At 38.5% G+C, this 23,194-nt stretch overlaps 1 protein-coding gene across 5 annotated transcripts in view; it reads left to right on the top strand.

Annotated features, from left to right (window-relative positions):
- LOC112988454 (cohesin subunit SA-2-like) overlaps nucleotides 1-23,194 on the top strand; it is a 62,505-nt gene that overhangs the window by 10,134 nt on the left and 29,177 nt on the right. For all 5 annotated transcript variants that reach the window (XM_064501396.1, XM_026108992.2, XM_026108990.2 and 2 more), the window contains exons 7-13: nucleotides 2,195-2,266; nucleotides 4,689-4,893; nucleotides 5,976-6,127; nucleotides 8,853-8,926; nucleotides 9,345-9,468; nucleotides 14,483-14,581; nucleotides 16,599-16,678. In XM_064501396.1, coding sequence (XP_064357466.1) covers nucleotides 2,195-2,266; nucleotides 4,689-4,893; nucleotides 5,976-6,127; nucleotides 8,853-8,926; nucleotides 9,345-9,468; nucleotides 14,483-14,581; nucleotides 16,599-16,678 — 806 coding nt within the window. The remainder of the gene's footprint in view (nucleotides 1-2,194; nucleotides 2,267-4,688; nucleotides 4,894-5,975; nucleotides 6,128-8,852; nucleotides 8,927-9,344; nucleotides 9,469-14,482; nucleotides 14,582-16,598; nucleotides 16,679-23,194) is intronic.

Below are 23,194 nucleotides of genomic sequence, written 5' to 3'. Positions count from 1 at the left end.
AAACATTTTACTTATGAAAAGTACTGATGATAATTCCTGTACTTGATATTTCTCAAAGTTTGAACCCTTTTTTTCTGTAAAACCATAAAATTGAAAACTATAATTCTTCTATCCTTTCAGTTTTGAGAATTTTTCATTATTCTGGGATTCATATGTCTGTTTTTAAAAGACTATGTGAAGACCTTAGTCCTGAACACCTCTGAACGCATGCTTAACTTGACTGTTGTAAGCATTCCCATTGTCATGATGAAAGTATTATTTTTGAATCATACTTAATTCATTGTACCATTGAAGTGTAGTGATATAGGTGAATACCTGACAAGATCTGCTGAAACACTCATCTTTATTGCCTGCAGTGTACAAAGGTACTGCTCAGCAGTGTGAGATGATATCTAAAAGCGTTCAGTTACAAAACTGAAATTGTTTTTAACATGGTTCAGAATACATAGAGAAAAACTGTTTTTTTCTTAATTCCAAATCTGCTGAATTCTGAAATTCTTTTTGTCTGTTTTTAAATAGACTAAGCCTAAAAATCTCCCAAAATGGTTTATGCAGAGTGAAATATTTTTTAAAGATAGTATCTGTCAGCTTGTTTATTGACCATTGATATATTAAGACTAGTATAAAGCCACTATTAATATATAAAGATTTCTGAAGCGACCATTTTTATGTTACCACAGTTATTAGGTGGTTGAAAAAATGCTTGAGTATTAGTCTTCAAGACAAAGACAGAGGGAGAAGTAGAAAAATGATGGTTCTGTGGCTCTTACAGGTGTATTGTAGTTGCATAGAATATGTTTGCAAATATATAGTAGTTTCGGTTAAGAGTGACACTTTTTTCATGTGAAAAATGTTGAACTCTCTACAAATTTAGACACTGAGCTAGATTCTGCACTGCTTATGGAGGTAAAATGCTCACTTGAAATCAGTCTTCATGAAATATAGGTTTAACCTTTTTAGTAGTAGAAACAGGATCAAAGTAGTTTGTTATTTTAAAATGAATTGTTTCCTCTTTGTGTTTGCATTTCTTTTCTCATACAGTTCTCTGTCATCTTTTTCATAAATATGATGGAAGCATGACTTAGTGAAAGTTATTTGAGAAGTATTACCATACGGTACTATCATTGCAACAATATTTTTTGAAAACAAATGATAATAGTAGTAAAAGTAAAAATGAAGGTGGAGAACATTACCAGATATCTGCTTTGTTAGCTGATCTTCCCTTTTGATTTACATTGCTTGTTTCTAGCATTCAGACGACTAGAAAATTAAAGGTTCAGTCCTGATCCTGTGATTTAACCGTTGCTGTACTGTTTAACTAAGTAATTGTGACACTATATCTGTTTACTCATGCATCCTCACAAAATTCTCGCTCATGTTAGTGAGAAAATATGTGCTGGCATCAGAAGCAGAAGATGGTCTTAATATCGTCATTCAGATGCATTTATTTCCCCTTTGTGGGCCGTGATACATCTGAGTGGAGAAGTAGGCTTACCTTTAGGACCGCTTCTTTTTGTCTTGCCTCTTTCTTCATCTCTTCTGTTTCTCTCTTCTACTTTCCTTCCTGTGTGTGACATTTTATTTCTTGCAGCCATTCTTTGTTCTTCTGTAGGTTTCATTCCCTCTCTCATTCTTTTGCTGATATGTTTAGCAGAAGTGAGAAGTTCAAGGTGCAACTGTACAGTCAGATGGGGATAGAAATACTTGTAATGCTTTATTAAGACTGATGAAAAATTGCAGATTTCATGCCTCTTGTCTCGCAGTGATTGCATATTTGAGGAAACTTCTCTATATCAAGTCATACTTGTTCTGAAAACACTTCTCTATAATTTGAAAAGCTCAAAATGGTTTTCTAGAGTTCAACTGTTTAACAGTACTAGTTACGAAACATTGGAGAGGAATATATACTTAGACTTCTTGGGAAGGCATCTCTTAGAATTAATTATGAGGACCATACCCATAGAAAACTGCATTTTTCATCTACTGATGTACTTACTGGTTATAAATAAAAACTAGATGAGAAGGGATTAGATTTTGCTTAATGTGCTGGATTGTATGAGGCATGTGTAATATAGATTGTCCTAAGTTTTAAGTCTTTTAAATACAATGCACAATTTCTGCTATTTTTATCTTTATGAATCAGATGTGCAGTTTCATCAGAAAGCTTTTTACAACTTTCTCTCATGTGTTACAGGAAACTGGGTTGCAGTACAAGAAATTCATGGCTTATCCTTGGATTCTGACAGTTACTTGGCCAGTGGACATGGTAAAAAGCTCTCTTGTAGTTCTGTGTGACCGTAGTGTAGAGTTTTCTGCAGCTGTAGTTGTCTTCAATGTAGGCATATGTGTCAGAACTAGTCACCTTAGACTGCTTGTTAGTGAATGGAGGTAACCAGTCACTTCAGAGGTCTATTTTGTCTGCTCTGTTTTAGACCTCAGGTTTGAAATAAACTTGCTCATGCTTTGGAAGTGCCCATTTCTTGTTACTGATTTTAAGGAAGGTGATCTGCTGAATTGGATGAGATGAATTGCCCTTAAAGTGTTTTAAACAGTAGATAGAATTGTGTGTGTTGAATTGCAGAGGTATTCAAGAGGATTTCACTCCCTTTCCAGCAAGCTCCACATGCACATGTGCACGAACACATGCACATGTGCACACACACATGCGTGCGTGCACACACACACAGCTTTTGGTGGACAGATTTGTTCAAAAGCTTGTGGCATCAAAATATTGTTTTGCAAGCAAATGTTTGATTGGAAGACTATTTTAAGAACAAAAACTGCTTTTCTGCAATGCCTCTTTCCATATATCACCTGCAGCACTGTGGAGTATTCATCTCAAGTCCCTGCTGGCATTTCAGTCTGGCTTTCCTGTCTCCCTAGACTCTGGAAGAAATGAACAATTCCAGTATGACTCAGAGCAGGAGCCTCACTTGGGTGATTTGAATACTTCTCTGGAAGAACCCATGTTAAGCTCCTAATCTGACATGGTTCCTGGAGGTAGAGCAGCTTCTCTCTACTGGCTATTGAGGAATTCTAAGGCAATCCCAGATCAGGTGCTGAAGCTTAGGCTGTGTGCCCAATTTTGCTGTTGGTATATTTAGAATATACTTATACCATTATACGATATCCCAATATGGTATGCATGGATAGGAGAAATGCTCTTCAAAAATAGGATGTCCTCCTGCATTTATGTGGCTTTTCAGATTGAGGAGTAAGCTACTGTGATAAGGTAGGTATTTCCTGACGTTGCCCGTTCTCTCTGCTGTCTGTCTCTTGATCAACGAGCGCTGAATGAGGCCTGCTAGGAGGCTTCCCCTTCTTACTTGGCACTTGCTACTATTAGGCCTTGAACTGATTCTTGCAGTCTGATCAGAAATGCATCACCGTTCCAAAATTCCTAATGTGCTTTGGGTTGCACACATCCCTGAGATCTGTCTGTAACACACTTGTGTTTATTTTTTCAATAAAGCAGTATGCCTTGTGCTTTGGAAACAAAGTTACAAGAACAAAAGCATAAAATGCACTTAAGATGTACTTGAGGTTATTCTGGGTGTGAAGCTGGCTTTTAAAATTCCTCTGAAAAGGTTCTTGGCTGAATAGTGAAGGACCAGCTGAGTCATGTTCTGCCTTCAGGATGCTGTTTTCCATAGTGAGTCGCATTTTGAAATTCCCTGGCTCCCTTAATACTTGGAAACTATCAGGATGCAAAGAATATTCAGAGTCGTTCCTGGGATTAATTATGATGCCTTATCTTTCATTAGCTCCAGTGTCTGTGAGGTACAAATGAAATATTCACATGGTCTGAGGTTGGAATCTATAAAGTCTTTGCATAGTGTTCTTCACACAAGGCTTACTGTTTTGTCTGGGAAGTCATTTGAACTCCCATCTTTCTGCTCTCTTCCTGGCAATACCAAATGTACTGTGAGCACTCTAGTGGCTTCATCATAACTTGCCTTCTGCGTAGTATCAAAGGTATTATCTGCTTACTGTTTCTGTGGAGGTTTTCGGAGACTGAGGTGTTGGTGGTTTAGGTGAGCGACACAGTATTTGTTGTTAAGCTGTAGCCTGATAAAATCTCTCAGCTGGCAGTGCTGCTGGGAGAACAATACCATCCTGCCCCATGCCACAGTTGTTTGTTTTCCCTTCCCTACTCTCTGCCCTCTTTGGTAGGGCACATTTGTGTAGTCACATGCTGAACCAGTGCAGGGAGTTGATCCAACTGAAAAACAATTTGGCAAAGTAACAGTTTTTTGAATCATATGAGCTCCTGATTAATTTTACTGCTGCAGGAAGGGGAGGGAAGGGACAGTGGGGAAACAGTTACTACCTGTGAGGAAGTAGAGGAGGCCAGGTGTGCTGGTGACTTATGCCAGTGAAGGGTATTTACGGTACTGTGGCCTCACAAAAGTCTCCTCCCATGTGTCCATTCATCTACCTCACATTTGTTGCTCTCTCATGCAAGCTGTCATGACAGAGTAGCTAATGAAGCTGGTTCATATCCATGCTTGCCTGTAACTTTGTTGCATGTCCCTACCTTGGAATAATAACTATGAAAAAAGTTACTGGGGAGGTGAGATGAAACTGATTGTCAACAAAACTCTCTCTGAAGTCAGAGAGATGTAAATGGTGTACACAAACAAAATTGATTAATGTGTTTTCTCTTTATTCTTTTTTTTCTTGTGTAGGACAATGAAGACTACCCACTCATCAGAACAGGACCCTATTGGAAGAAGTTCAAAGCCAATTTCTGTGAATTCATTGCAGTGCTTGTCCGGCAGTGCCAGTGCAGCATCTTGTATGATAGCTACTTGATGGATACCATCATCTCGCTGCTTACAGGCTTAGCAGACTCTATGGTCAGAGCATTTAGGCACACAAGCACTTTGGCAGGTAAAACAACTCGCAGAAGTGCCATAGGCCATGAGTTTTGTTGACTTGTATGCTAACAAAAATTCTCAAAATTGAGAAGGTCTCTTTACTGGAACGATTGTTCTTTTCATATGCATTGACTGTGATTTGCACCTAATGTATGCAATTGTAATATAGCCTGTTTCCACAGGTATCTGAATAGAATTTGGAAGATTTAGATATGGTAGATCTAGACCAATGGCTAATGTGAAAGAGGATGTTTGAAGTTCTTGAGGAGCTCAGTCCATCAGACTTCTGTGAAATGTTCAAATGCAGTTGCCTGTATTATTTTGATATTTAATGAGATCTTTAATGTCTGAGATAATTAATTTTAGAATTATGCTGTGTTCTGATGTTTTAGCAGTAACTGATTTTTTACAGTCAGTGTTCTACTTCATTAGTTTCCCTCCTCCCATGCATAATACAGAGGGGTTACATTAAACACCTCACTTATGAAAACTTCCTTTGGAGAGCTGCTATTCTTCTGGTACTTGTGCTAAAAAGAACAGTGCTTGTAACATGTTTTTATTTGACACAGCATGATGATATTAAGTCACTCTTTTTCTTTTTTAAAGCCAGTAAGTGCCCTTGCTGCCATGTGAATGGCACTAAAGTACACTGTTTACTTTAAAGACTTAAGAAAGCTCCTGAAATCTATGTGAATGAACATCTAGTGATTTTTAGAGAAGCATTAATTTTTGTCAATTGAAGTAAAAGATGAGCCTTTTTTTTTTTGTTATTGCAACTCACCTGTTCCACAGCTCTAGATTATTCTGCAGAAAAATCTAAATTACATAAACTAAGAGAGTTGCCCAGTAATTTACTTTTCTTACTCTGGCCAAAAGTTGTAAATCACCAGTAATATGAATAAATTTTCCCTTCTGATCACCCTCTGCCTTTAAAATAAACATCATATTTTAAAACAAATTACTGTGATCTAGTGTTTGCATTTGGGGTAATAAACTGGGTTTGGGTAACCATATCCTTTTTGTGGTAAAGTGGTGAATATTCATGCTTTGTATCTCCGAGCTAAGCTAAAAAAGCTGATTTTGTTTCCTTTTCAGCAATGAAGCTTCTGACAGCAGTTGTAAGTGTACATCTGAACCTTGATGTCAACAAGCATAATGCTCAAAGATTATATGAGGTGGAGAAGAACAGGATAAGTGGCAAGAGGACCAGTTACAGACTTGACCAGCTGCAGAGAAGAAGAAAAGAGGTTAGGCAGGTTAGGGGAATGCCAAATCCCGTAGCTCAATAGAGGCTCCATGCCCCCAGGTCCAATCAGTAGCAAGACTGAGCACGTATTCCCAGTAGGCACACCCACAAATACATGTATAAAACAGATATATACATGGCCAGTCATACAGATCAACACAGAGAGAAACACTCAGCCCTCAAACATAAAGAGCACCAATGGCCTCATTCTTTTCCCCTTTCTGACTGATCAGGATGATCAGTTGTCCCCTGGATCCCCAGTCTCTCTGACTGCTGACACCTGGATAGGAGAGCCCCTGAGGTCACAGCCCCACTGCAGTTGCTGATGCAAACCTCTCACTCACAGGTGCCTACACAGGCAGACACAGATGTATGCTGTGGATCCCCAGGTAGCTGTCCTTGGACATGCAGTCCATCCAGTATCTGGTCCTGGATCCTTGCTCTTAGCAGATGCTTCACCGCTTAGAAATATATATAAACACACACAGACACATACACACACCATTGGGTCTCCTGATTGACCCCCAGACCCTATGGTCTTTGTGGCAGTTGGCTGGGACTCCCTTGATCCCTCCAGTAGCCTCCTGTGGTCTCACCCTTGGTGACACACACACACATACCTGGCTTCCAGGCCACTTAACTTGCTTTCTGGCTAGTGTGGCTTGATATTCACTAGTGATCACATGCTGACTTGCACCCTCATGCTCACTGCAGTTGCTGGCACCACAGACACAGGGACCCTTGTGGTTTGTGGTCTGACTCTGGCTGTTGGCACTTAGAACTCCATACATGCAGATGCAAAAATAGAAGGCATCCTCTCACTCCGGAAAACAGCTAGAAATGGAATTTAATAAGAAGATAGGGCAGACTGTGCTGATCAGGTGCAGGTCATGGCCAGACAAGCATACTGACCAGTGCTGTTTACATGTGATCAGCCCTTTTTATCATCTTATCCCTTATTTTCCCACATTTCTTCCTCCCCAAACCACCTTTCCCTGCCTCTGGTTCCTCCCCTAAATATCCCATAGTAAGTCTTGTGCAAGCCCAAAATACTCTTCCCCTGCATCCCATAATGTATCCCACTCTCCCATAGGCAGTAACCCCGCTCCCTCAGTCTGAAAGGTGATCTGGGGAGCCGCTCACACTGACTCACTGTGCTGGGTGTCACCCCTGGCCCATAGGTCCTATGGCTCCCTGTGACAGCCCTGGGAGTGGCTAGGGCAGAGCCTTATTTCCCTGACTGGGTGGTATTGGGGCTTCCCCACCTGCCAAGTGCTCCTTCCTGCGTGTGGAGATGAGCCTTTTATGGACTGATTGCTCTCCCATGATGGACCTGGGAGTAGCTGGGTGAGGGTATCATTCTGGTTCCCTCAACTGCCATTGTCCTTCTGTGCTCCTTTATGTGTGTGCAGAGGAGCTTTTGGTCACATAACCTAGCCAGACAGGTGTTTCATGTGGGAGGTGAGTGAAGATGTGAAAATACAGACTGCTGACACCTTGCTTTTGGGTTACTGCAGTTTGAGTTTTATTTATTTGTCTAAGGCATGCTGTAGAGCAGATCTGCCTGACTGCATTCAGTGTTACAAAAATGACTAAAGTGATAACTGACCTATGTATTGTTAACTTGAGATGTCTGTCCTACTAATTGCTTTTCTAAATTGATGTCATTAGCTATTGATCTGTACACAAATACAGATTTGTGAACACATTTACTTGCATTAGTAGTTTTGATATTGTGGGGCTCCAGTTTTGCATATGTTTATGCAAATTGTGAGCCAGAATGTTAAGTCTTTGATTGGATTTCATTGAATTAAATGAATAAAGTAGAAGGCAGGATAGAACAGTCATCTCTGTGTGAATAATGGATGGTTAAAATAGTCATAAGTTCAAGAATAGCCTCTATCTCTTCTGCTGTTCAGCTTCTGGCATTTCTTCTCTGCTCAGCCAGACAGCTCCTTGTCACTACCCGGAGATGGGCCTTTAACCATAAGAAATAATTCTAGCCTGATGTCTGAGATAACTTGACATGTGAACAAGCATAGTCCCTGCTCTGCTGACCTTAGAATCAATTACCTCTCTTTTGAGCTTTGGATGCCCATGGGTTTTTCTGATCGAAAAATGGCCCTTTTTTCATGGGAAGAACTGTTCGGGTGAGACAGAGGTTCTTAGCATCATCGTATTTCTGGTCTTAGGAGAAAAACAAGAAATGTGTATGGGGGGGAACAAACTTGTCACTTTTCTTGATGCCATCCATGAAAGAACATTTTTATTAGGCGACTTATGTTTCCAGAAGTTCAAAACTAGGTTTTCAGGGCTTGGTTAAAACACATGCCAGTAGTGTGCTATAGATTAATTCTGAGAATTCCTTTGCCTGCCTTTCTTCCGTTTCTGTTACAGTGCATAAAAAGAGAACTTGGACCTATATGTGAGGATCACTTACTAGTTGCGCTGTATCTTTCTGTGCATTGACAAGACTCTTTCCATCAAACATGCTATGTGCTGTGCCTGATTATCCAGATTTGTAGTTGGTATCTGATAATCTTTCATCAGGACATAGCTACAAAAAGGCCAATTCTTAATGTATCTACAGATCACTCATTTTGTGGTGGTACCATTTTTTGGTGAGATTTGCACTGCAGTAGCCTTGTGAAGGCACTGATGCAGCTTTCACATGTGAAGCAAATTTGTGGGAACAGTATAAACATTAAGTTCTCTTTGTATTTCAGTACGAGCAGAAGCTTTTGGAGATACAGAACGTGATGAATGCCATTTTCAAAGGGACATTTCTAAACCGTTACCGGTAAGAATAAAAATAAAGCTGTGATATGTATCTGCTTTCTCAAGGAAATCTTGCTCAGATTGCCCAGATACCAGAATGAAATTAACATCTTAGAGGCACTGAGAGTGTCAAGGAAAACATGTAGCAGTTGATTTTTTTTAGAGAATTTGGGCTTAGAAAGGGACCTCTGTTAAGTGCATTTCTTTTAAGTTCTTCCTGCTCGATATCGCTAGAAAACATCCAGAACATCAAAATAATTACAGTATGAAACATTTGTAGCTAAAAGTGAGTTGTTGATTAAAGACTAGCTTAAAGCATTAATATGAAGATATTTTTAATATTTGAGATTGTACATACTTTTGCAATTCCAGGAAATATTGCAACTAATTAATATTAATTAGATATTTTAATGTGCTAATATACAGTTTTATAATTTCAGTGATGTGATCCCTGAGATTCGGGCCACTTGCATTGAAGAAATTGGCAGCTGGATGAAAACATACCCAGATGCCTTTTTAAATGATAGTTACTTAAAATATATTGGGTGGATGCTGTATGATAAGGTAAAGTTCTAATTTTTCTTACCTCTTTAAGGGGGTAGTAGAAGGAAAACTCTTCTTTTTAAGAATTTAAATTTTAGGATTCTTAAGAGTATATGCTTAAAACTGTGATGGTACCAAAAGAATTTCCTTTCTGCCCCATTTCAGGTTTTAATTTTAAAGCCATCCTATCACTAAATAACAGAGAACACTTTTCCCAGTTCTGTAGCAGTGTATCGAGTGTGTGTCTCTCGGTGTGCCTTTTTTTCATGCTTTATCAAATGGATTGAATTGGAAACTATTCTTACTAAATTGTAACATGGACTATATCCTACTATATCCTTTGAGTACATGCAGTGTTAAAAGTTGGCTACAATTCTGCTTTAAAATCCTGGAGATTATATTTAAAATTTTGTTTTATCTTATAAAGATGACAGATAAATATTACCGATAGTAAAATACTCTGCAATATCATATTTCTCATTTGGAATTAAATGGATATGGAATTTTTTGCAGAAAGTTTTTAAAAATCTCATCTTGTTATAGTTGAGGTTTTTCCTTAACTATTCTTCTCTCTTTGAAACATTTTTTTGTTTTCAGTCATTTTCCAAAGAGCTTTCTCTTTTCCTTTTAGTAATTATGTTTTTATTTTTGAGTAGAGATGCACTCTTAAGAAAAGTTAACTCAAAAATATGCTGTTTCTTGTGCTTTTAAAAGGCAAGATAGATTTTAGGGAGAGAGAAATATTTATCATCAATGGCTAATTACTGGAATCTGCATGCTATACTTCTGCAGGCCACCTTTTAAAATGTATCTAGCTCCTGTATGAATTCTTAAGCATCCTCACTTTCATTAGGTGATGTTTGTGTGCTGTGAATAGAATGGCAGTTTACAACAAAGCCAGGAGGGGGAGCACAGAGCTTCTTATTTCCCTGTTTTCTGCCATTACTGTAAAGGTAGCATTTAGTTTTTATTTTAGAAGCAACAAATCTATCAGGAACTGTTGTGCTTTCCTGCAAAAACAGCACCTGATCAGAACGTAAGAGCTTTTTAGTTTCAGTTGAGAGAATTCTCAAACTATGAAAATAAAAAGTCATTTTTGAAGATGATGTTTCTTCATTCCCAGTGCTGTACAGTGACAATTAACAGCTGGTATCTCTGATTAATACATGCAGCTCATCCAGTGTCATTTATTGGGAAATGAAAAGGATGTTTTTTAAAGCTTATGTGGCAGTCCTGGCAGTGCTTTGTGACTTGTAGCCACCGTTAAGTTGCCAGAGTCCAAAATGAGCACAGGGCATTTTTGGCGGTGAAAGGGGCAGCAGTGCCGTTATATACATCTGAATGTTATTTTCCACTACTCCTCCTTAGTAAGCATTTCCATTCCATGTTGATGGGGGTAGACAGCAAGAAACTGATCGCTCCCAGAGCCGATTTTCTTTTAGAATATAAAGCAGAGATGTTTGCCAAATAATTTAGGCCCCAGAGTTGATCAGCCATAAAAGTATTCTAACTGTGGGGAAAATCTGGGCAGGATCATCTACAGCATTGTAAATAGAGATTAAGTTCAGTCATTTGGGAAGCTTTAGAGAAGAAAAAAGAAAGTATAAAATTAACATTTTGTCTTCAAAGATTTATTTGAATATAATTATTCCTTCTTGTCCCTGAGATACCATTTTTCCATTATACTTTATCTCAATACTAAGCATTTTGTGTTTTTATGAAAGGTTATTTCCTAGATGGAAGAGGGTGTTCCAAGTTCAGTGGTAATATGCTTAAAATTGTATATGAAAATCTCTCTTTGGCTCAGTAAGAGTTGTGGAGCAGTGATATAAAGAGATTTTTTGCGCATGTATTTTTGTGTTTTATGTTCATCTGCTACAAATAATTTAACTTTTTTTTTTTAATGACAAACAATACTTAATACTAAATCTGACAACTGTATGCAATTAAACAATGGGCTTATATATAAGCCCAGTCACCTATCAGTGCATTTGTGAAACCTAGGCACCTAAATGGTGCTCCAAGGGCATACCTAGCTACTAATCAGCACTTGGATCTGATGAAAGCAGTGCTGATCCGGGCAGCAGGTGTTGAAGGGGAATGCTGTGGAGAAATCAAGTTGAAGAGCAGAAAAATAGAGACGATCAAGAGCAAGAATGGGGAAAGTGGAAGGCAGAAGCAGCAGACAGGAAAGCAGAGGCAATAAAAGTGGAGATGCACGCAGATGCTTGGAACGTCACAGGTTATTAGGCTTGCTTTGTCTGGGACCTCAGGGCAAGTTGTTGAGCTTTTCTCCTTAGACTATAAAAAAAAACCACCCCAAACAAATCCTGTGGGAAGCAGGAACTTCTGTTGAAATGAACTTTTGTGTCCTGATCATGTGATCCTCCTGGCAAATTTCAGCTGATTGAAAGGGTTTTCAGTTATGCCTTCCATTCAGCATGGTCATAGAAACTGATCCCACTGTTACAGCAATTTCTGAATACTTCTTTCTTCAAATGTCCATGTTAAAATACTGATGTTCTGCTCCAAAGATCATCTGCCTGTGTACGTATTGATATTTTTTGTGAGGGCAATTTCTTTTATTATGTTTTACCTCAACAGGACAGGTAAGCTGAATTGTCTTTGCAAATCAAGAGTATTTCAAATGAAAACCTGTTTTTCCCAGTTTATTCTAGGAAGGATGCATGTGTTGAGGAGGAAAAAAAGTGACCCAGCCCAACCTCATCAATTCGTCCAGGTCTCACCTGTATCTATAGGACCTGTAGTCTTGCTCCTCTCTCACAGAGATGGAGATGAGACTGAAATCTCGTAACTGAATGTGTCTAAGTGCTGAAGCCCATGTGGAGCTCCTTGTTGTCACTAGAGCTGCTCACTGACTTCCTGATTTTCCATGTCAGTCTGTTTGCAGGCCAGGGTCAAAATACACTACAATATAGCTGAGGGATAATGTGTGTTCAGAGCATCCTGATGATATGCTTATATAATTCCCTTTCACTGTGTGACAGCTTTGAAAGACCAAACAGGCAGATATTTTGTCAAGGTCAGAATGGTAGTTTTAGTGAGGGGAATAGATGGTAGGGTATTTGTATTTGCCTGCATTGCTATCAAAAGGAGATGAAGGTAAGTGAGTGAGGTGGTTTTCGAAGGATGTGAAGTAATTTTGAGTAATGAAGAAGCTACAAGGAATGATGAATCTAGAAAAGGAAGAAGCATTTGAGAAAGAGACAGTGCCGCTGAGCAATAGGAAGATAGCAGAAATAGTCATAGCAGAAGTAATTATTCATTTATAGTCCCTAGACATAACTTTCTCAACACTTAAAAGAACTGTACACATACAGGGTTATGGCTGAGAGCTTTTGGGAGGGAAATCAATATGTTAGAAGAAGGCAGGTGTAGTTTAATACGTTAAACTTTATATCTGCAGACCTACACTTGAATGCCACCTGACTGACAAGTGCAAATGACATCCATCCTTAGCTATGTTCCAGGGGCTGTATGACCATCTAACAGACCAAAACCATCAAATATTTTTTTCTTTTTTTTTTTTTAGCACAAATGCAGTCCCTATTCATGAATACAGCCTCATAATAAAATATTGAGGGCAGCTGCAGTCAGGATTCCAGTACATTGGCTGAGCTGAGTTCATGTAAGTTTGCAGAGCTGTTGTCCTTGGCATTTGTGGCAGCAGACAGTGATGAGTAGCAACTTTAGACTGTTCCTGAATGGAATTCCATGTTGCAGAGCCCCTGTAAGAAGCAGCAGTTGGAGGCAACAGTTTATTTTTTGGACAAGGCCCTTAATTTTAAAGAGATGAGCACAACTTGAAATGTGTACTGCATGTGTGTCACAAATTAGAAAGCAGTGCTCATTGTTGCCTGATGATCTTTCTTTTTATATTTCTAGTAACTGCTGCCTTATGCAAAATTGTTAGTCAAAGCCTCTTGCTGGATATCATCCTTTGCTTTCCATCATAAGCAAGTGAACAGGAACTTGTAGTAATGGATAGCCTATGTGTAGGTGGTCTCCCCTCTTCGGTTTCCTTGATTTTCCTTACTGCTATTGTTAGCAGGAAGAATTAAGGAAGAAATGTGAAGAGGCTGTATCAAAGCCAGCAGTTCATTCAAGTGTCTCTACTAATATCCTTGGCTTTATAAGTTCACAGCACAGAGTGATTTTTTTATGTTGGATCCTCAGAATGACTGTCTTAATGACATTAAAGCTTTTGTCGTTTGAAGGTTTTAGCAGTACACCTGAGATATTTAGAAGTTGGCTAAGGAAAGTGCTCTTTTTTGAGTTGTTTGTGAAGTGTCAGTGCTAATAGCATGAAGTAACTCCTTGCAGAGATAAGTACATTTGGCCTAAATCAAGTAACTACCTAGGCCAAAATCAAAGCAACTCTTCCCCTTAGAATGTTTAAAATACATAGTAATGTTCCAGTGTAAAGCAGAAATGGGAGGAAGAAGGCATAACATCTAACTCTGTATCTATAGGGACCCACAATGATAAGCTAGTGCATTTCTAAGTTGCACCTCTTCTTCTTGGAGGTTTTCTTGACTGGAAGTCCTTATCCATGTTTCACTTCTGTCTGAGTCAAGTCTTGAAAGGAAACAAGCAAAGTCTGATGTATGGAAAGACTGCTGGTTGTGTTATATAGGTCATCTGTACTCTTGTCCTTATATATCTTTGAAGAATGAATCACACAATTCCTCCATTTTTAAATTCTGTTGTTTATCAATTGTGAGATCTTGAGAGTTTCTTTGACTCTTAAGGGAGCCTAACACAAACTTTGAGGACTTGCAGTTTGGCTCACCACTGGCTTCCTGTGCGTGTGTGGGAGAGAGACAATGTGTGTGTGTGCACACAGACATAACAGTACTGATATCACCATTAAAGAAGATGAGGCAGTATTTGACTAGCTTGTTGTAGGCATACCCATAGAGCTCTTACTTTCTTAATATAAATGCCAATCAATAGTAAATAACATCAAAGATGCATATTTGTTACTGTTAGCAGATTCCTCTTTGTCTTGTAGCAAGCTGAAGTACGCTTGAAGTGTCTTCTGGGACTTCAGGGAATTTATAGCAGAAAAGACCTTGTTTCCAGGATGGATCTCTTTACTAGCAGATTCAAGGTAAATGAATTATATTTTCTATTTTTTAAATCTAGGTTGGGTGTACATACAGGATCTGATATTTTAATCAGAGCTGATCTCCCCATTTTCTTGACTAACAGAAGTTTAGAGTACTACAGAGACAGTCTGCTGGACTGTGTGGATGAAGGGGGTTTGCAGAGATGTTTCCCTCTGTTTATATGGACATTTCTGTTTTTACTTTGGCTTATGCACAGAGTGGTGTTAGCACGATCTTTAGTCAGTCATCTTAACCATTTATCCAGAATGGCCAGATTTTTGGCAGATGAGAAAAAATTGGATACTCCAAAGGTCCCTTTTTCACTGTTCCCAGTAATGGGTTCACCTGATACGTATTGGATTGGCTGATCATGTATTACACTGATGTGGGAATGCGTGACTCCTTGTTGATCCACTATGCCAGTATGAATCTTGAAGAAGGACCCCTGATCTCCTGTCATGACAAGTCAAATGATAGACTGTAATTTTGAGAACTTGTTCTGTGACCACAGTGACCCTGTATACTACCTTTATCATATTCCAACATCCTGACTCATTTAAGAACTCAGCCCTTTTCTTTTTTAATCTTGCCCTTGGTGATGATTTCATCAGCTGTTCTTATCGCAGTGGGGCTGAGCCTTTTCAGTATTTGGATAAGAAAGCACAGAATGCTGTGAGAGGAGGGATTGATATCTCAATCTCACTGAATCAGTATGTAATCAATGCCTGCATGCGGTGGTAATTCATACTCTTTTTGCCAAAGGTGCAGTGCTTACCCACTTGTCAAAGCAGTTGTCAGTAGTTAAAAAAATGCTATGACATTCTCAAAGAACAAGAAATAGATTAATATTGAAGTCTTAAGAATAAATTATTCAGACTGAAACTTGGCTATCTAAAATCAACCCCTATTTTAAACATTTTATAGCGGTCCTGTTAGAGGAAGGTTGCTGTAAGCTACTGTAAGCGGCTCAGGCAACTGCAGAATTGTTATTGAGAGACTAATGAAATAGCTTCAGTCTGTTCATACTGAGATCTCTCTCTATGTGGAAGACGCTATATAAATAGATTATAGCACCCCCCTCCCCAAACCTGAAGAAACGCAAACACCTACACAGAAAACATAGACTGGTTTGGAATCTTCTGTAGTTAAAATTACACTTTCTTAGTGATGGTAAATGGAAATATGTAACCAGTAATCCATTTCCCACAAGCCTGATTTCACACTCACCTGTTATCCTTGAGATTGCCAAACTCGGGATTCATGGTCTTCCACACCTTGCAGCTCAGTTGTGAGGTGAAGGAAGGTACAAAGTAAAATGAATATAGAGATTTGGAAATGATATGTTAAGTGAGAAAGTTGTTAGTCCCCAAACAAGTAAGCCTTAAGGTTTAATGTGCCTTAAAAATGTAGGCTGTACTGGGGACAGTGTGAGTTCTTGGGTGCACAAGAGAAGAAAATTTCCATTGTGTTCTGAGGTGTTTTGTATTTGTACAAGTTATAGTAGTGTGAGTTCTAGAGGTCATGAATATTGCTTATTCCAGGAAGTACTTTATGACTCAAGCCCTAATTATTTTTTCAGCAAGACACTGACTTCTTAAATGTGTATGTATACACACTTTATTGCTGATGGGAGAAACCGGTTATGTAATGCTTGTAATTTGAGCCTTACCTTCATTTAACATATTGAAGTGCTAGTAGTAACATCTTAGAAACAAGTTGTCAGTCGCTTTTAATTTGTAGACTGTAGTTGATTTCTTGTGAATGCATACATTACATCTATAAAAAATATCATATTACTGCATGATTAATTCAGTTAAAAAATTAACATGCTGTTAATTTTCAGGGGCTGGGGAACTACTTGATAGTAATCAAGTTGCCTTATGTCTCCTAGGAAATAGCTGCTGAAATAAAAATAAATCTCTGCTCTACTAGTGTAGACATTCTAGCTGTAGGAAAAAATATATGTTTGTTGAGAACAATACACATTACATCTTTTTATTGTCATTTTACGTCCATTAGGATCGAATTGTGTCCATGCCTCTGGACAAGGACCATGAAGTAGCAGTTCAAGCCATGAAACTCTTGATGCTTTTGTCACAGTAAATAATTTCTTTTTTAATTTACTGTATTGTTTAATGGCAATGAGATTCAGATACAGTCCTGATGAATCTTCCTGTAATCAATTACATGCTGAGAAACAATTGCTCCCAGCAGGATATTAGTTACAGTTAAAGCTGCTCAAAACATGGCATTTTCTTTCTGTGGGAAACACCAACGTTATGAAAACGTTTGTGCTCAGATTCGGTATGAAAAGTACATTGTTGTATCTTTATATTTCTCCCTGAAAGGAAATTCCAAAGCATTTTCCTTCTGGCTTTTCTCAAATAGAGCATTCCTCTCTCTGGGGAAGTTCTCCACCACAGAATCTTCCACCCCTGTGTTCCAGGTCTTGACTGGGAACTCGGTGAACTCTGCCATTGTCCTGGTTTCCCCAGGTGATTCAGGAAGCCTTTAGCCTTGAGGTTGTTGATAGAGTTTGGACTTCCAGATTCTTGGCTCTGTTGCAGAGAATCTGGGAGCTATCGAGCCCACAACAGACTGACAGGAAATGAGCAAATATGTGATATCTTGTTCTTGCTGAAGTGGAAGGCTAACAACAGAAAAGTTGTTTTATTGGGAAATTACCCGCCAGCCACAGGTTCAGTAGGATAATGGCAAGCTGGAAGTGTGGGAAGACACTAGACTAACATTACAGAACTGTGTGAATCCTATTCTGATACATTCTTGAGCAGTATGTTTATTTTAGAAATGGCTTTTTTGCAAAATAAGGGACGAGTAAATTCTCTGTCTCTCTTTTTTTAATGCAAAATGGATTTTAGGACTCCGTAAGTGCCCTTCTGTTTCAGTGTGTAAGTTGACTTCTGCTGATGCAGGTGCATTGTCCATAGCCTTCTGTGATTTGCTTTTCCGTTGAAGTATTCAGAAGTATTCCAGAAGTAATACAGATTTTGAATCCAGTATTCAGAAGTAATCTAAAAGTATTACCCACTGGTAGAAGAGGCTGTAGAACTTAATCGACCAAATAACATAGAATAAATATTGAGCTATGTACATAGAACTCTGAAAACTGTGGGAAGAGTTATTAATGAAATTTGTGAAGTGACAGTTAAGACTTATCAGCACTTGGAAATTTACTTCTAAATAATTTTCCAGGAGTTATTTCAAGATGAGCCTCCATAGGTGTGCTCTTGCTTTAAAATAAAGGCATGTATACATGAAGAGACTTAAGACATGAATGAACTGCATGAAACCTCTGAGTTAATGTTCCTGTTGAGGATAAAATAGTTTGAAGGTGAATTTGGTCGTTCTGAAGGTGAATTAATTTCCACTAAATTAGGACTTAATTCTGAGAGTGCACACAGGAGTTTAATATGGTTCAATGCATTCATACGGATTTTCCTTGAGGTCCTTGTGTAAACAAGCTGGAAATGTTCAGGCAGGACCTTGTTCCAGAAGAACGGGAATAGCTTTGGTTATTATCCAAATGTAGGCAAGATGTCTACATCAAACCTGCTTTCCTTGTCATTCTCTCCCACTTTTACCCACCTTTTGATGCACTTATGCAAGCTGCTCTTGCTTTTTCCGTAGAAGAACTCTCCACATGAGTGCTGAAAAACATCCTAGAACATGATGGATGCTGTGCTACATCTATCTGCATTTGGAGATAGAAGTGGCTTTTTTGATTTCTCCAACATCAACCCAGTAATTAGGCAGAGCTGGACCCAGCTGCTCACTAAGCCAATGTTGGTATTCCTCCTCCACTCTTAAAACTTGTCCGTATCAGTAAGTTTTTGAAGCTGCTGTACTAACAAACTCTTCAGGAGTAGTGCCTGCTTATTCGTGCGAACAGACAGGGGGTATGCCACTGCCAGTCATCTCAGTTGCTCTATATTGCTGAGGTAAAAACAGTTCAACTTGGATGGATATTTTTTTTCAAATGTTCCTGTTTACATTAAATCCTAAGTACTTTCGTATACTGAAGTGCTGCTTTATAGTCTGGAGGAGGGACTGGTTTCTATATCACTTCACACTCCATTGACTTGAGTGGCATTTCTCTAGACCTACTCCAGCATATACATCAGAGTAGCATATGACCGCTGTGGACATAACATGCTTTTCTGAAGGAAGTACCACTGTTTGGGTCTCACCAGAAGTAGATAGGGTTGTATTGTTACTGTGTTTACAGTGTCCATTTGTACAGCACTTGGCTCTCCATGTTGTGTGGCTAGTGGAACAAACTACAATGCTCTGTCTATGTGCATAATGTGTCCCCGTGCTAGGAGGAGTAGTACACCATTGTCGAAGTGCAAAGATGCTGTAGACCAGTTACGGCTGCCCTTGTTCTGTACCTAACTAACAAGTGCTATATTGACACTGCAGCTGTTTAGTATCTCTGGCTTTATTATGTGCGATCATGTTCTCATTAATGCAAGCTGCAGCTATAAAAGTTTGATCAATGTTTCTTTTTTCCTAATTTTTCTTAAATGCAATTAGGTTTCCAGCGTGAATAAGTGCTTTCTAAAGTTTTCTAAATAACACTTGTTCATTGTAAAATATAGTTTTCATGAGTAAAATGAATAGATTTTTAAAATTGTTTTTAATTAGGCTGTGTGGAGGCCTAGCAAACACATGCTTTTCTTTGTTTTTGCTCATCTGCTGTGTTGCCCCCCTTCCCTCCCCCTCCCCCCAACTGCTTTGAGCCCTGATGATTTGGCTTAATTACTGCAACGATGAAAGTGGGAATTGGGGACTTAATGAACAAATTCAACTACACATCTTCTCTTTGATAAAGCTAGTACTGACCAGTCTATAAAACCTGTGTGAAGACAATGCAGACAGTACAGTCTGTAATACAGACTTCTTAATAAGAGTCTGCATCAAGATGGTTTTCCAGAAGGGCAGAAGCTTTTGCCTGCATACCTAAATATGTCAGAAAGGACTCAATGCTAGCATTCCAGAAGCAAAGACATTTCAGGGTTACTGTGTCTGAAATAGGTGCATTTTATGGCCTATAAATGGTATCTGGATATTAAGCAGTTATGCTACTTGGTACATGCAGTAAAGCATGAAATGGGGTTGTGGACAGTGACTTCACTGTTTGTAAAGAATAATAAACAACAGCTCGTGTAAGCACACCTCTACTTGTATGTATAGATGTAACCAAATTTTTTGCAGCTTTCAGTCATACTGTACTGTTTTCTCTGGGTGGCTCATTTTTGTCATCTGCAAATTTGGCAACTATATTCTAGTTGCCCAAAGTACATTTTTACTGAGGCATGAAAGATCTTTTAGATCCAACTTTTCATTTTTAGAGCTACTGGTAAGAACATGTATCTCATAAACTCCATATATTTGGTTTGGAATCATGGAGACAGTGAACAGCAGTTCTTTTTTTTTTCTCTCCAAGAAAATTATCTTAAATGGTCAGGCACTGACCTCTAGAACATGTCTCTTATCTTGGAATAAATCTCCTGTTATTCGATGGCATGCATGGCCAGAAGCAAGGCCAAGAGTAAACTTTTTTTAAAAAAATTAGCCCATTATGCACTCTGTCACTCTTTTTGGGAAGATTCACTATATCATCAACTCTTTTTTTGGTTTTCATAGTTGTCTGTCTGGGTGAGTATAGTAGCAAGACCTCCTCCTCCTTAACCATCACTGCATTCCAGTTCTGTGGAATATACTTTGGTTATTCTGTACACTACTGGCCAATAAAACTGCTGTGCTGGCCTTTACATCCTCTCTCTTGCTAGTCATGCAGGCAATGAAAAACACTGACCTTTTCAATTCATTTAATGTGTTACATTATTTAAAAAGAAAATTCAGTGCTGACTCAAAACCCTCTTGCTGTGCATAGACCTTGTCTGTTCAAATCCATATTTGTGTTTTTACCCTGTGAGCTGAGCTATTTTTTTCCCGTTTGTTGCATGTTGTCTCAATTGAATGCGAAGGTCTTTGGGCTAGTGGATTTCTGTTTTTACACAGCCCAATGGGATCCTGAAACTGAAATGAGCCTGTGAGGTTTAGCATAATAGAAATTATTAATGCTACTGAATTATGCATAATTGTTAGCATGAATGTTGCAAAGCATCTGATAGGGAATAGGAAGGAAATATGGAGAAAGAATGAGTGATAAATATGCACTGAAAGAGAGAAGTACAGAAACCAAGGAAACTTACAGGAAATACTGCCCTTTGAGAAGGCAAATTAGTTTAGTGAGGCTAGTGCCAGACAATTCTGTTCATTTCTATATGCTTAACTACCTGAAAGAGTTGAGGGAGTTTGGAAAAGAGCAGCAAAAGCAATTAGGTAACTGTAGTAGGTGGGTGAGGGAAGTTTAGAAGTGATGCATGTAGGGGCACAAATCTACAAATGGCTTGAATATATAAACAGCAAGGAAGGAGAAAATTACTTTGTATCACATCAGTTAAATGTAACTAGAAATTAAACTGAGTTTTAAGCACAAAACTCCAAGTTTGAAATCTGGAAGAGCTGCCTCTCAGTGAAAACTGAATCTATGGCACTCATTGACGACTTCATGTTTAAATTATTTATTGGAGCTGATATATACATTAATTCTCACTGCAGTGCTTTGACAGTGGTAAGTAGAGTTATTCCAACTTAAAGGTCAGGAAAATGAGGCTTTTAAAAGTGCCCAGTGTTCTGCTCAGTGCAAGAGCCACAAGTCAGGTAAAGATACTTCACTCTTGCACTTTAAAAACTTCATTATCCCTTCTGATTCTCACCTAGACTTGGAAGGATCTCTTAATTTGAAGTGGGAAGGGCTGTACTGTATGAGAATCTTGAAAACTGGATTTGGCAAAATACACTGTGGCTGATTATATAGTACATGTTGCTATACTTCGTAGATGTCCAATGACAAATAATTCAGCAGAGGGTTGAACTAGGTGATTCTGTATGGCTGGTTCATGGACTTTGGAGGAGAAGGTGACTGCTAGGCAAACACATTGTTTCTAACAAGGTCTTTCAGACAACCCATTGTGCAGAAAAACATTAAGTTGCATTGAAAGCTTAAATGCTATTGTAAAAAGTGTTTTTGTGTGATTTTAAAAAATAAGCTGAAGAGATAGACACACTTGGCATACAAATAAAGGAACTATCTACCTTTGTCCTCTTTAGTGGCCTTTAGCAAAAATAAGGAAACGTTATCCTGAAAGTGATAAAAGTAGCAGTGTGAAGGGCTCTCTTCAGTGGAGCAAGTTAGACAGCACAGGTCTGATTCCTTGCATGAGTCACTCTGTTGTAGCAGACCGTGTACTAGTAAAAGGGAATGACATGGAGCTACAGCTCCTCCACGATTCCTTTAGATCTACACTCTTATCTGGGTAGAGTTATGGTAGTGCTTCGTGATTTAGAAGAGTCAAGCCTATTCCAAACAAAGCAAAAGTGAAAGACCAAAACTGAAAGAAGGCTTATGCTTTCTCTGCCTTTTTTTTTTTTTTTTTGCTTCCTTGGAAGTTCTCTTCAACCATTTTGTGCCATCATGTACTTCTATTCAGAAACCTTGATATCTACTCAGAAATCTTAATATCTTTCCCATTTGAAGAGTTAATAAGAAAAAATATGGATTATTTGTTTCCCTGGATTATGTTTCTTAACCAAAATAAAAACATAGTTACTTACGCAGCATCTGTCTAATGTGCATCTTCTGGTGTTCTGTCACAGCATAATCGTAGAACACAATGTATTGCAACACTCTAATCCTATTTTAAAGTGAGTGGGGAAGGACTCTTGTTATGCTGTAGTGACGACCACACTGTCATCTCTCTTTCTGATCACCAAAATGTCATCTTGAAATACCTACAGTGACAGCAGGGTAGAAAGAGGTAAATAAAATAATTATAAAAATCAGGTAATCATGTTCTGTTGTCTCAAGCATTAGAATGCTTGTATTTTTTGGATGGTAATGATCAAGGCAACAGCAATGTTGTTTGTGTAATGCCTTTGCAAATTTCTATGACTTGGATTTCTTTTAAATGAAAAATAAACAGATTCTTCTGATTGAGATGCTATACCTTAGATTAACAATGTCCCCATGATGTGTGTCTGATCTTTCACTGCACAGCCATTAGAAAGGAAAAAGAATAAGGTAGCAAAACTTTCAGAAGTGCATCAGATGTATTTTTATTTTGCTATTGTGATATTGTTATTATCCTGAGTATAAGCTATAGGACAGAGCAAGCAGGATAATTCCAGCAGCCATATATGGTCATGTCTTTTGCATAAAGTAAAATGGAACAAACACATGAGATCTTTCAACTGGTGCCCTGCACATAATAAAATGGATCTGTGATCTATCCCTAGAATATCCCATCTTCTTCTCCATGGCATGTTCACACAGAAGTGCAGAGAAAATAGTATGTCATGACATTGGTATGTAGAAGGCATGCCTGTTTATTTTTAGACACCTAAACACTGGCAGGAACTTCTGGCTTAACCTTTATCTGTTGCTTGGCATTCTGAAGGCTGTAAATTTGCAGCAGTAGTATTGCTCTATTTAAAGTATTCTTTGCACGTGTGATTTTTGCCTTATG

This window comes from Dromaius novaehollandiae, chromosome 1, assembly GCF_036370855.1.
Source record: "Dromaius novaehollandiae isolate bDroNov1 chromosome 1, bDroNov1.hap1, whole genome shotgun sequence".
In the NCBI taxonomy this organism is placed as follows: Eukaryota; Metazoa; Chordata; class Aves; order Casuariiformes; family Dromaiidae; genus Dromaius; species Dromaius novaehollandiae.
This window is presented reverse-complemented; position numbering and strand designations above follow the sequence as displayed.